Here is a 14,335-nt window from a genome sequence, read left to right on the forward strand (position 1 = left end):
TATTATAAAATGTAATAACAAAGAGTTAAGCGTATGCAGTGGAAGAGGGGGATGTAAGAAGCTGATAGTAGCTGAGATGGGCTCAAGTAACAAATTTGGATCTGAATCCTGATTTTGAGCATGCCAAAGTGCAAGGATATAAAGATCCAGTACTTTGGCCGAGCTGAAAAACCTGGGGCACAGCTGGGGAACCATTGAAAGACTTACTAGAGACAGACAGGAGTGGAGGAGCTTCCTCACTGCCCTAAACGCCAGAGGCACAAGGGGAACATGACGACGACAACGTTGGCTTAGACCAATCACAAATAGGTGGGCCTGTTTTAACATTAAAATCTAGATCTCAAATAGCCTCAGACAGGGTTAGAGCTGAGGTTTTGTTTAGAAGAGCCCATCTCTAGATGATAAAAAGCAGCAGTGAGCAGAATGGGACAGTGGCGTCCTGGCCAGAGACAGCTTTGACAGGGTGAGTTTTGAGCTGTCAGTAGAAAGGGATGGAAAGTTAGTGTGGAAGAAGGAGGTAGTTCGATTGTCCTGTATAACAGGGGCCTGACAACTGACAGAAGGAAAAGGAAGCAAATTTTTTCTTCTCTCTTTAAGAGACAATAGCAAAAATGTGGCTAGTTTCCCTTGCAAACGCTGCATCTGAAAAGGTACTAATTTGGGGACATGCGGGGCGGTCTCTTTGCAGGATAAATCTAACCATTCCCCAAGGCTGCCTACTTGCTGTGGTTGGCCAGGTGGGAGCTGGAAAGTCTTCCCTGCTGTATGCGTTACTTGGTGAGCTGCAGAAGTTGGATGGCTACGTGGCTATTAAGGTAAAGCTCTCCCTGAGTGTTTGCTTCCAGTTAGCACATATGAACAGTTACCATGCTGACAAGGTTGCACATGGAGTTACAGATATTTGGTGAAAATCCGTCTTCTGCCAAACTTTGAGGGAGGAGGGGCAGCTGAGCAAGGAGCCCTGGGCTGGCTGCAAGTTTGCCTGTCAATTTCCTCCAGTGACTTAGACAATGACCTGGGACTAGGGGGGCTGGGTTCTATTCTCTGCTCTGGCACTGACCTTCTGTGCCAGCTTGGGTGAGTCATTTCACCTTTCTGTGTCTCAGTTTTCCCATCTGTAAAATGGGGCTAATGACACTTCCCTTACTTTGCAAAGTGCTTTGAGATCTATGGGGAAATAGCACGCTGTAAGAGCCACTTATTGTTAGTCCTTGGGCTCTCATATTTTTACATTACACAATGGCAATAAGGTAAATCTAGGGAGGTGATCGTAAAACACCATATTTCTGCTCTATCAAACATATATTTTTTTTGCTTATGAAAGAGAGAAATGCATTAGTGATTTCACCCATTTCCATTTTATAGGGCACAGTAGCTTATGTCCCCCAGCAAGATTGGATACAAAATGCTTCCGTGGAAGAGAATATCATCTTTGGAGAAGAGATGCACGAAAGCTGGTATAACAGCGTGATTGATGCTTGTGCACTGCAGCCAGACCTGGAGAGGTTCCCTGCAGGAAGTAAAAGTGAAATAGGAGAGAAGGTATTTGACCAGTTACTATCTCCCACCAAGCTTTCCATGCGTGCCTAGTGAGTGTGGGTGCCCAGCTTGAGGGAGAGGGCAGGTGCTCAGCACTTGCTGAAAAAACAGGCTCTAATTTAAAGGTGTCAGACTGGCCACCTGAAAATTGAGGCACCCCAAACTTGGAGAAATGGTTGAAAACGTAGGCCAAAATCAATAACTCCAAGCTGTTATAGGGTCCCCTCCCGCATGGCTGCATTTATTGATCACACAGGGCTGACTGATTCTGCCTTTAGTAATGACAGCACTTCATACAGGAAATGTAGAAAGTGCCATTAAACTCGTTAAGTCTCAGTGTAAGATAGTGAAAAGGGTCAAAACACATACTGGAGCATATGAAATACATCATTATGTTTCAACAGGGGATAAACATATCTGGAGGGCAGAAACAAAGAGTGAGCCTAGCTCGGGCGGTGTACAAGAAGGCAGGGGTTTACCTGCTGGATGACCCCCTTTCAGCTGTGGATGCCGAGGTTGGACAGCATATTTTTGAACACGTCATTGGACCCAATGGCTTACTGAAGGACAGGGTATGTAAACAAATTAATATCCCCCACCATCAATAATAAATGAAAAAAAATGGTTTTGGTCATCCAGCCTCTTTCAATGCCTGCATTTGGTAGGAATAATCACTAGATCATATCTATTTGCTCTATGCCCTTGTTGAATATCTACAGCGATGGAACCTTGACCACTCCCACAGCCCGATTGCTTGTGCGTTAAAGACTTTGTCGTAATATCTATTCTAAGTGTTTCTCTTCTCTTTCTGCTTTCTGAAGGATGCTCTTTGCAGTCCTTATTCTTGTCAGAAACAATCTGAATATCACCTCTCAGTGCAGTAGAGTGGAGAACTGGTCGGTTGTAGGGTAGTTTTGCAATCTATGCTGTGGCATGGACTTTGTTTCATTAGTATAAAGAAAAGGAGTACTTGGGGCACCTTAGAGACTAACCAATTTATTTAAGCATAAGCTTTCGTGAGCTACAACTCACTTCATCGGATGCTTATGCTCAAATAAATTGGTTAGTCTCTAAGGTGGCACAAGTACTCCTTTTCTTTTTGCGAATACAGACTAACACGGCTGCGACTCTGAAACCTTTCATTAGTATGTAAGTTCTAAGTGCCTGCGCTTTGTTGGTTTGCACTCTTTTTTAATTGGACAAATATGGAGAAGAGCATTCTGACAAAACCAAGATTAAAGTCCAACATTAATGTGTAAGTAGAATGGATTCTGGAAGTGCTGATTATTAGTCCAGTTAGTGTAAGAGTTCAGTTAAAAGCTATATTAAAACAAGCAATCAGTGCTTACAAATGTCAAATTTGTATTCACAATTAGATCTATCAGCCTGTCAGTGTAATTATGAGATTGAAATTCAGAAAGACACACATAGAACTGACTTTATACTTAGTCAGCACTCGCAAAGAGTTTGATTATATATTAGAAAGAGAGACATGGTCGAGTCTTATTTTGAAAAAAATCTTTACTGACTTTACTGACATACAGTTGTGTGGAAATATCCTTGGAATTTCAAATCAAAGGGAAACTTCATACCAGGTGTAACTTCACTGAAGTTAATGGAGTTGCAGAAGGGATGAATTGGGCTCTAAGACATTCAAGTCAGTGATAATAAATCTGACACAGAATCTGAGGAATGTCATCCAAGTTGAGAGGTTCAGCCTTGGTGGTAACATCAGTGGTGAAACTGACTAGATCAATCACACTGCCAGAGGCGCTCACCTGTGCAGTCCCTTCCGTAGACAAGAGAGGCTGCGCAGGGCAGCAGAAGGCTGGAGCAATCATAACTGGTATTTATTTATTTAAAGTAGACTCGTGTTCTGGTGACTCATGCAATCAACATTTTGCCCCAAGTGGACAATATTGTTCTGATGGTGGATGGAGAGATTTCCGAAACTGGCTCCTACCAAGAACTTTTACAGAGAAACGGGGCTTTTGCAGACTTTCTCCATTCATATAACAATGCAGAAGAGAAAGAGGGCTGTGATTTACAAGGTACACCAACTGAATAACTCATGTGTTTTCTGATTAATGAAAGTTGTCTCAGTGGGGATCCACTACTGTTCACACAGGGGAAGAGCAACTGAAAGAGCAGATCAGGAAGAGCCAATCAAACATTAGCTTTTTCCTATTCATGGAATCTCAGGCATTTTCCTATGAGATCCCATACTGCGATGCATCCCACTAAATGGGGCTAATTATGCACAATGCATGAATGCTACCATCTTATTAGGCAAGGATAATGCTATTAACACAGACTTACTTAATGCCTGCGCCATCACTACAGCTTTGCACTTACGTTTATCGGGAGTTCTTTCCAATGACCCCCTCGTTCTCTCAGAGGCTAAACAGAACAAAGGAGGATGAAAGGTATTACAAGAATATTTATTCCACAGCCGCAGGAAGCACCAAGGACATCATCGCTGCCAGAAATGCTGTGTCCCCGGGAAAACTCTGCAGGTGAGTGTAGACGTGCCTCAGACACCAAAGCAAGCGCCTGCTCCAAAGCCCCTTCAAGTTGATGGAAAGATTCCTTCTGAGTTCAGTGGAGTTTGGACCAGGCTGTAAATGAATAGGATGTGCACATGGATGGAATGCATGGCTGTGAACAGGCACCACCACCTGAGCACTTTTAATAATATTTTCTCTATATACTTCCCAAGGGGAGCTGTAAGTTTCCTCCCCAGAGTTCAGATGATGGGCACTTCCATACCATGAGGTTGATAGAGTCACTCCTCTAGTATTAAAACCACAGATCAACTAGCAGCTGTTAAAGGGAGGTAAGAGATGGCAAGGTAAACAAGGAGTACACATTTTTGACTGAAGCCATAGTGGGTTGTCAGTCACAGTAACTGACAGACAGCTCCGGTAGGAGGCAGGTTCAGACCCCATTAACAAGTGAACTGTTATTAGTAAAGATAGAGCGAGGGATCATTTTCTAGGATAAGTTGAAGATAGACTTACAGACTAACACGGCTACCCCCCGATACTTGTTATTAGTAAAGTTTGCTGAAATATTTGATTCGCCAAGGTCATTAGCCCTCACTTATGTGGTGCATCACATAGTTAACTAAATCTTCATTGCTTTTGGATGGTGCTGGATTGACAGCATTAAAGGCTGAAGTCTCGTGGATTATCCTCAGAACAGTAAAAGCACTGGCAGCAGCACTGCAAGCTTCTCTGTATGCAATGTGCCACCTCCCTGCGTGAGAGAGTATTCAGTCTCTGTACCCATTTAATCCTTGGCCTCTCTGCTGAGACTCCACAGTAGCTGCGAGTTTGGGGAATGTGAACATCTGTCCACTGGGAAACAGACCGAGACCAAACATTTAATCCAATCCACAGTTGGATGCTAAGAAGTTTTGTTCATCACCAATCTGTTCCGGATTCACACTGCTGGAGGTGTGCCCTGAATGCAAGGAATGCTCTGAGTAATTCCGTGAACCAGAGAAACCACAGCCCTCTAAGTAAGGCTTAAAAACTTCATGGTCTGGGATAAAAAATAATGGTGTTTGTTTTGCTTTTATAAATTGACAGATCTTCTATTATGAGAGATGGAGCCCAAGCCATAAATCAAGACTGCACAGCTGCTGCAGCCCCAAAAGATGTAGGAAGATTAACAGAAGGGGAGAAAGTTCAAACCAGCAGGGTAACTGCAGCAATTTCTTGTTAGAGTAATGAAATGTACAATAAACCTGTCACTGCAACAGGAACTTATACTAGGATCCTTATCTGGTATAAGTCAGCATAACACCATGCAAGTCAGAGTGACACCAATTTGCACCAGTTGAAGGTCTGGTCCTATTCAATTCTGTTTTGTGTAGCATCTTTCATACAAGCCGTATCCCCAAAAATGCTTTATAGAGCTAAAGTGTATCTAGAAAATTAGAATAAAACAGCAAGAGAGGGAGAGAAAATTGTAGAGATGAGGAGGAAAGTCTTTCCATTATGATGGGTGGAGAGATACAAGGCTGTTTCAAGTGGCTTGTGCTGCAGAGGGAAAGTCTTTTGAGTCAACCGGGGGGAAGTGGTGAGGCAAGTGACAGGAGACTCATAAGGTCAGATAAGGTTCATGGAGGGCAGTTGAACCATGTCCTGAAATGTATGGTTAGAAGTGATGATGTTGCTCTTCCATGGCTGCGGGTGAAGGTAGAGATGGGTCTTGTAGAGGTCAAAACCCAGGTGAGAAGATGCAAGCATGGATGAAGATTTCAGCAGAAATGGAATCCAGAGGATGGTATATGCGGGCTATGGGGGGGTGATGAGGAGGAGACTTAGAAGATGTGGGAGGGGAAAGAATAGTCAGGGTCAAAGGTTTAAACCCAGTTACAGAGAACAGAGGCAAATGGGAGGTCTAAGTACCAAAGGGGGATGGAGTTGTGTTTAAGGAGAGTCGTGTCCGAGGGAAGCACATTCAAAAGATGTTGCTTTCACCTTAAGGGCCAGATGGCAATCCCTGCACTCCTGCTGGTGATCAGTTACTCACATGAGTAGTTAATGGGTCTTGTCAAATAATCACTCACAAATGGGAATAAAGTGGATCATAATATGGCTCAAAGAGATAGTAACATTCGTTACCGCAAATAATGATACTTTCAGCCCACTAAGCATTTGTGCATTGTTTGCATACCTTGGTTAAAGCCTTGAGCTTGGTCAATATGCCTTCAAATTATTCATCCTGCATTGATAGGACAAAGATTAATTAGGCTGTCATGGTATGCGATGCGTAACAGAGAACATACACCATACAGCATTCCTTCGCTTAGGAACAGACCGCTTAATAAGCCTGACTCTTCCTTCCCTCCTTCTTTTTGATTGCTTCACTCCAGGTCAATATTTCCATTTATCTGGACTACCTGAGGACCACAGGGCCTCTGATCTGTTTGTACATTGTGCTCTTGTTCACGTGTCAGCAAGCTGCCTCATTTTGTCATGGTTACTGGCTCAGCATGTGGGCAGATGACCCTGTTCATAACAGAACGCAGCAGCACACAGAGCTGCGAGTTGGAGTCTTCGGTGTTCTTGGAGTCCTTCAAGGTTTGCTTGACCTGGTCACCTAATTCTTCTGCATATCATTTGCCTCCCTCTTTCCCATTCCCAGGAAATTTTCCCATCATACAAACTTTGGCATGTCCTAGAGGTGCTAGTCTGCTGGGCTTTTGGCAACAAATGAAAAGGCTTGGCACAGAACCTAAAAAAACAGGTTCTGACACACATTTGCACAATGTGAGCTGATTTTTTTGATGGTTTTTTTTTTTTTGTTACGGTATCTGAACAATATTCCCAGTGTCACTGCATAAAACTCTGGCTTGCTTGTGTGTGCACTGAGTTCTTCTCTCTAGTGTGCATTGCAACTGAGCATGATGGGTGGTTCCCCCATCTTTAGCCAGCCTGCCTCTCTTTGTCAGAACTGTATGATCCGGTACCCATGAAAAATTCACATGTTGGGGGAGACTATGATGTCAGTTTCACTTTTCCATCTCTCCCAATTTCATTCACTACTCCCCCTTTATCTCCCCTCCCCTCCTCTTACTCCCTTCCCATCCTCTCTTCACTCAAATCATAACTTAGCCAAATTAAAATCTCATTTCTCAATGAGGGCCAGATTTAATCTTTTTACAGCCCTAGGCCTTTTGGATCTAAAAAGTTGTTAGAAAAAGGCTGCAAAAATTTGTATTATTTGAAATGTGTACATTGTTTAATTCTTCTCCTAATCAAATATAGCTAAAATGTTTTGCTGAAACTTTCAACAACAAAAAATCAGTTTAGGGTAGAAACAAAATCTGAAAAATGTAAGCCCAAGTGATGAGAGTTTTGAACTAGTTAAAACAGGGGATTAGAATAGAAGCTGTTAGGCAACCTTAACTATAGCACTGTTCCTGCTGTAATAGTGAATCTGTAACTGGATACATGGGAGTCTACCCAACTCAAGAGAGTTAATTTAATTCAGCATAATCCCAGTTATGTGCACCATTCACTGGAGAACATAGGGCTATCTATCTTCAGGGCTGTTTGGTAGGAGACAGAACTAACTGTTCAATCAAATTTACACGTGCTGATGCCCATTTTATAGCTATTCTGCAGACACAAGCCCTTGGGCTCTGGAGTGACTGTTAGACTGTAAACCCCTTGGTGCAGGGATTGTGTGTTTGTTCTGTGTTTGCACACTGCCAAACACAATGAGCTCCTGGTTCATGACTGGGGCTCCGAGACACCAACTCAATATAAATAAAAAAATAGCAATAATAATAGACCAGCACCTTTCACCAGCACCAAAGTCACATTCAAGAAAAACTCCCCTTAACGTGCTTTCAGGTGAGAAATCAGAGTCCAGGTTGTGTGACTTCCCTTCCCTTCCATTGCAGCCATTGGCAAATTCGGATCAACTGCAGCCGTCCTGCTAGGAGGAGTGATTGCATCACACAAGCTCTTTCAGCAGTTACTGGAGAACGTTGCCAGATCCCCAATGATGTTCTTTGAGCAGACGCCCATCGGAAACTTGCTGAACCGATTCTCCAAAGAAACCGATGCCATTGATTCCATTATCCCCGATAAACTGAAGTCCCTGCTGGGATTCTTGTTCAGTTTACTGGAGATCTACATAGTTGTTCTAGTGGCCACGCCAATAGCGGTGGTGGCAATAATTCCACTGACAGTGCTGTATGCCGTGTTCCAGGTAGGATTTTGAGATACATGGCTGATCTAAACCACCTACACCCTTTCCTGCAGGAACCTGCTCCCATTGAACCAGACCAAGACTGTTCTGAGGGGCTGAAATTTTCAGTCAGTGTTTTTTCACCTCTGATTTCATGCCAGAACCAAAACTACCAGTCACTAATCTTAGGAAGAGAGTCTTCCCACAGAATCCAGGCTCTCAGTATCGGTCTCCAAAGCCTTACTAGAAGGCCTGAGATATCATGATGGAACATGGTGGAGATTCCTGATTGACATCAGTGTAAAGGAGATCAGACTAAGGCCCAAAGTGTTTTTCCTCTTCTTCAGTCTTCCCGTGCCACCTTTAACATAAAAGGTGTGTCAGAGAGGCAGCTGCTTTTCAATGCACCCATTTATTCTCCCAGTCTGGTTCTCTGAAATGTCGTAACTTTGCCAGGGAGGACTGGGGGCAGAGGAGGGGGTTCGTCGGGGGAATATCAAAAATCTTGAGTACTTTTTCTGTAACAAGTAAATTAAGATCAGTCTGCTTTGCTACTTTAATGACTAAGGCAGGTAAACAACAAGGGATTCATCAAGAAATCCCACCTGAGCAGGGAAGGATGGGATTGAAGCAGTCAGTACCACCCTGCAGTTCCATTCACACCATGGTATTCTGCTATCGGTGTACCAGTTACACAGGACATAATGAAATGGGCCAGATTATTTCCTGCCCCGTCACAGCGCCATGCAGCACTTCAACAGACTATTCTTTCTGGAGAGCTCTTGTTGACCTGGTACACTCAGTTTGCAGCAAGACACCCTGCTCTCGGGCATAGTCTGTTGCACTGGGTGAATAGCAACCTACAGCTTAGGAGAACCAATCTACAGTCTTGAACTAGAGGCAAAGTTTAAGAGATCAGGAGAGATTTTAAAATGGAGGAAGTATAGAAATGATGGGTGAGATCCTGACCCCCTGCTCCCGCTTAAAACAGCCAGAACCAGGGCTTTTAGGACCCAGAGATTGCCCCAATGCAGGTATGTGGAGCACAGCCCTACAGCTGCTCTCCGAGGACTCTTTCACAAATCCTGGCATAGGGGGCATGCCAGGGGGATGGGACTGCAGCATGCAGCACTGTGGAGATTCCAGGTAATGCTGCAACCCATAGGGCAACCTGGAGAGGCTGCCAGAACTTAGTGCCCCCAAGGACACAAAGGCCTCCTTATACCCCAGTCTCCCAGGCTACAAGTTCTACGCCGTGCCTCTTAAAGGCACGTTATCTCGCCCAATAAACACATGCTGCCCGCACATTAGGTTTTGTAACATCAGGTTAATGTGCACTGCTGTATTTTTGCATCATTTCTAATTTTCTGAACATGATCAGTTCGCCTGATGAATTAGCCTAGTGGGGGAAACATACTGGTAATCACATATCCTTTCCATTTCCCTCTGTCTCAGAACTTCTACGTTGCCACCTCCCGCCAGCTGAGACGCCTGGAAGCTGCGAGTCGCTCGCCCGTCTATTCCCACATTTCAGAGACGTTCCAAGGGAGCAGCGTGATTCGTGCTTACAAGGAGCAACCGAGGTTTATTTTACAGAATGATTCCAGAGTGGATGAGAACCAGAGAACATGCTTCCCTGGGGTCGTCGCTGACAGGTATGGAGCTGCAAATGTAGGGAACACAATCATGTTATTCTCATGAAGCTAGAGATTAGTGCAACCCTTCTGCCAGGTGGAGTCGACAGCAACAAGGGCTGGGTTCAGTATCACAGGGTTTCTCTTAACAAAAGACAATAGAACCGGCTTGAGTCCCCACTCAGTAATCTGGGAAAGCTAAACACCACTCCCCCTTGGTGCCTCTAAGTGGCGGTACTTCCCCTCTCGCCAGCTGTGGCAGGGCTGTAGCTGGAGGAAAGCTAAGCAGATCAGGGGAAGTAGCCACAGGTGGAGCCATGCCCCAATCAGGCCACAGCTGGCCCTATGAGAAGGCTATTAGCCAGGAGCTGAGGGAGACTCTCTCTAGCTACATGGAGAGAGGAGGACCTGGCTGCCTGGGAAGCTAAGGTGGGTACCTAGTGCTGGGGAAGGGCAGAAGGAGCTGGGGAGCTCCAGCCTAGTAGAGTCCCAGGCTGCAGGCCAAAGGAAAGGCCCACGAAAGGGTACTAAGGCTGCAGAGGAGCAGCCCAGACCTAGACAGAGGCAGGTGGTTCGACCCCCCTTGCCAATGATGAGTGGTACTGACTGCAGTCCGCCCCAGGGAGCGGGGGCCAGATGATGACTTACAGTAGCCACTGAGACAAGGGAGGGATGGGGGTTGAGGAGGGTTTCTCGGGGAGGGGATACCCAGACTGAGGGGGCACTGCTAGGGGGCAGAACCCTAATCTAGAAGGGCACCGGGGTCCAGGAGGGGCACAGGGCCAGCGGCAGGCGAGACACCGACCAGCAGAGGGTGCTCCTGGCTGAAGAGAGCTAATTCTCGGGACAACCAGCAGGAGGTGCCACAGCCGTGAGTTGTCACCCTGTCACACCAGCACTGAGTCTGTGTACAACAAAATACAACTTTGATTAAAAGGGAAAAGAGGGTCCAACATTAAATTTGGGAAACCACCACAACCTCAATACAAAAGCATGTGACCATATGCAAACACTCCCCCCACAGTGTGTTGGGCAGCATCCTTTGCCTCAGTTTCTCCCCTTGTGGTGTGAAAATCTGTGACCGGAGTCCCAGGGGAGCCAACTGAGGTCACTCAGTTAGGATGAACAGCAAAGAATGGGGCAGACAATCCCCAAAGCTGGTGGATTTCCAATGCTTAGATTCACCAACCCAGCATAAAACATCTTCTATGATACCTCGCTGGTTACCCAGAAGCCAACACCACAGCCTTAGGTCTCCACCCAGATACCACATCACATTTGATTTGGATTACTGAAAATCTTAAATCATATAAAAAGGTTCTACCAATCCCAAACGATCGGACACATTACCTCCCAGGTTAATGAATATTTCAGGTCTTACCCAAATACACGCTTACAGCCAATTCTTATTAACTAAACTAAAATTTATTAAGAAAAGAGTATGGTTAAAAGATCAGTATACATACAAACATGAGTACCGTTCTTGAGATCAAATTCATAGCAGAGATAGTGAGCTTTGTAGTTAAAGAGTTCTTTCAGAAATATTCCATAGGTTATAGTCCAATGTTCATATTCAGGGTGATTCCAGATTAGGACTGGAGATCTCAATTTTGGGCTTAAACTTCCCCTGCATGAAGCATCAAGCAGATCTGAGATCCAAAGGATTGGGACCCAAGGCATCTTTAGACCGTTTCAGGCCTTCTTTGACAGTCAGCGTCCTTCAGCGAACAATAGGCAATCATGGGGATTTTGAAGTAGACCTGTTTCTTAAACATTGCCGGTAATTAGCCACACAGATTAACAGATGATTTGATATACATTTCAAAGAGCGATGAATACAGTGATGTTACTATGTTTACAGTTCATTTAAATGTTAACATGTCCTTTTGAGCTCTGAATCAATAGCTATAGAGACAGACAGGAACTGTCTGTTTACATGGCTAACATGCTACAAGACTTAAGTACACACATATGTTTAGTATCACCTCCAATTCTCTAATAATACAGGTTTGCATTTCAAAGTTCTAGCTTATCTAGCATGGAGTGGCCCTAATTACCTTTCACATACTTTAACACGTCTCTAATGGTTGACTTTGGGCCATTTATCTTGCAAGCTGCTTAACCCTATCTGGCCACGTGTCATACTTGATAAAAGATTCGTTGCAATTATATAACAATGGTAGCAACTGTGATTTTGCATGGTCATATTTTAATCAGATAACGTCACAAAGTCCAATGAACAAATGTCCCTTAACACACCACTCCCCTTTCCCTCCCTGGCACCCCACTCACAGTTGATGGTCCTTGGTTAGCAAAGACCCAGAGTTCAGAGGTGCATTCATGAGGGGGTGGGGTTCACCACTCTCTGCTGCTGCTAGTCGCCTCCCACTGCTACCTCTGACTCTCTGCCGCCACCTCGGTGCTGCTGAGCTTCTGCAATGTCACATTCTGAGGTTCCACCACTTCACCCAGCTCTCAGTGATTTCAGCAGGTAGCAGGGAACCTCACTGCCAGGGCAGTTTCTGTGTTGCCTTTACCTGTTCCCTCACAAGATCCAGGGCTTAGCCTTACACTTGCTCAGCAGTGAGGACAAGCTTTAGGAATCACCACCTGGAAACAAGGCCTCTTAATTGAGTCTAAGCAGCTCTGTCATTAAACGCTGGAGAGGGGAAGGTCAAAAAGTGTCTAGGACTCTTTAGGCAGCGTCCACGCTACCAGTTAGGAACATTTGTCCTCATCCACTCATCACTGGAATTTGGCATCCTACCCCCTGCTTAGCAAGAGAGGTTCAGTTTAGGGTGATCCCCTCAATCAGGGCATGCTAAGCACAGTTCTGCTGCCCTTTACTCATACAATATGGATTACAACATTTCATTATCCCTGCATTTGAATACTAGAGTGATTTGTAACCCAAACCAGCCAAAATTGATCACTTTGGCAAAGCAGCTCCATCATGCTGGGCACTGAGGCAGAGCAGGCATGTCTATGCAAACAAGCTCTGATCTTGAAGTCTCGCCCCCCACCCCTAGTGCATCACTAGATGCCGGGGGGGAACTCCTTCAGACCCAGCTTACATCAGAACTAACGCCAAGGGATGAGCCATTCGTGACTGGTGCCAGGCTCAGAGCAACAATTCCAGGCTCTGAACCAAAGCTGCTCAGTGGAAAAGCTGTGGCACAGAGCATGGGCCATTTACAGACCAGCACGGCTGTCAATTCCAGAGGCTTGCTAGTGGTTATGGGAAAAAGCCAACCCCATGATCATAATGACCTTATTTAACACCCTTTCCGGAGAAGGCTCCAAAACCATTTTACAAAAATAGTTGCAGATGGTATATGAAATTGAGAGGAAACAAGAACGTAAAGAGAATGGAGGTGGGCTAAATCCTCTCCTCTTTGCTTGCAGGTGGCTTGCTACAAACCTAGAGTTTCTAGGTAATGGTATCGTGTTGTTTGCAGCCCTGTTTGCTGTGATTAGCAAAACACATCTTAGTCCAGGGATTGTTGGCTTTTCCATTTCGGGTGCTCTTCAGGTAATGCAAAGCAGCAGTGCATGATTTTGCTATCTCATCAGAAGGGACTGTCAGGTTACAAATCATTTTTTAAAATCCTTACCTCTATCACAGATAACTCTGTAAGGATCCAATCCTGCAGCCCTCAGTCATTTGATTAGCACATAGATTGCTAGCATCAGGCTCTAGAGAATTAAAACTGGAAGAATTTTAAAGACCCTAATTTCCTTTCCACTAGTTGTGCCGTTTATGTTGGACATTTCTCAGCTTGGACAATGAGAATAGATTAACCAGCCTCCTATTCTTAAGATTTCCTAGGCAATATCAAACTCTCAAGTACCAGCACAATTGTGCAACATTTGAGTTGCAAATACTGGAAGGGAATTTTTTATTATTTTAAACAAGATGCTTCCATTGACTTTTGAAAAAAAGCTTGGAAATATTTCTATTCCTTTCCAGATATTAAGCTAGTTTTTATAGACTTCCTTATTTTTTTAGTCTCAGTAACCCTGTCACTATTATTTATAGACTATAGGACCTTACACGAGTCTCAAATACATGCAACATCCATCTTGTTCATTTGAATTTAAGCTTAAATGGTCACTGTAGTTTAACAGCCAAATGGTTTTCTTCAGTGTCTATTTTCCATGTTCATGTGACTAGTTGCAGATTATCTTGAACTGTTTTAATCTTTTAAGAGCTGGAAGACAGACAGGCAGTAACATCTAATTCTTGGTAAATTGGCACTAAGGTAGCGTCAGGGCGAGCTGACAAAGCTCCTCCAACGTGGCCTGGCAAAATTTCATGTTCCCTTTTCCAGAGAGGCCTGGTGTCATCAGGATTTATTTTATTTTATTTTGTCTTGCAAAACAAATTTGTAGACACTCTCTTAATAGCTTATCCCGGGAGGTCCCCTGTGCAAACACTGGGCCTGATCCTA

General features: G+C 44.5%; 1 protein-coding gene across 1 annotated transcript in view; it reads left to right on the top strand.

Annotated features, from left to right (window-relative positions):
- The window catches only part of ABCC6 (ATP binding cassette subfamily C member 6), a 46,976-nt gene that overhangs the window by 25,970 nt on the left and 6,671 nt on the right, over positions 1–14,335 (top strand). The window contains 10 exon segments of the mRNA XM_073362331.1: positions 689–815; positions 1,366–1,542; positions 1,944–2,111; positions 3,407–3,590; positions 3,992–4,055; positions 5,133–5,244; positions 6,425–6,632; positions 7,961–8,271; positions 9,706–9,905; positions 13,290–13,416. Coding sequence (XP_073218432.1) covers positions 689–815; positions 1,366–1,542; positions 1,944–2,111; positions 3,407–3,590; positions 3,992–4,055; positions 5,133–5,244; positions 6,425–6,632; positions 7,961–8,271; positions 9,706–9,905; positions 13,290–13,416 — 1,678 coding nt within the window.

Source organism: Lepidochelys kempii, chromosome 10 (assembly GCF_965140265.1).
Source record: "Lepidochelys kempii isolate rLepKem1 chromosome 10, rLepKem1.hap2, whole genome shotgun sequence".
Taxonomy (NCBI): Eukaryota; Metazoa; Chordata; order Testudines; family Cheloniidae; genus Lepidochelys; species Lepidochelys kempii.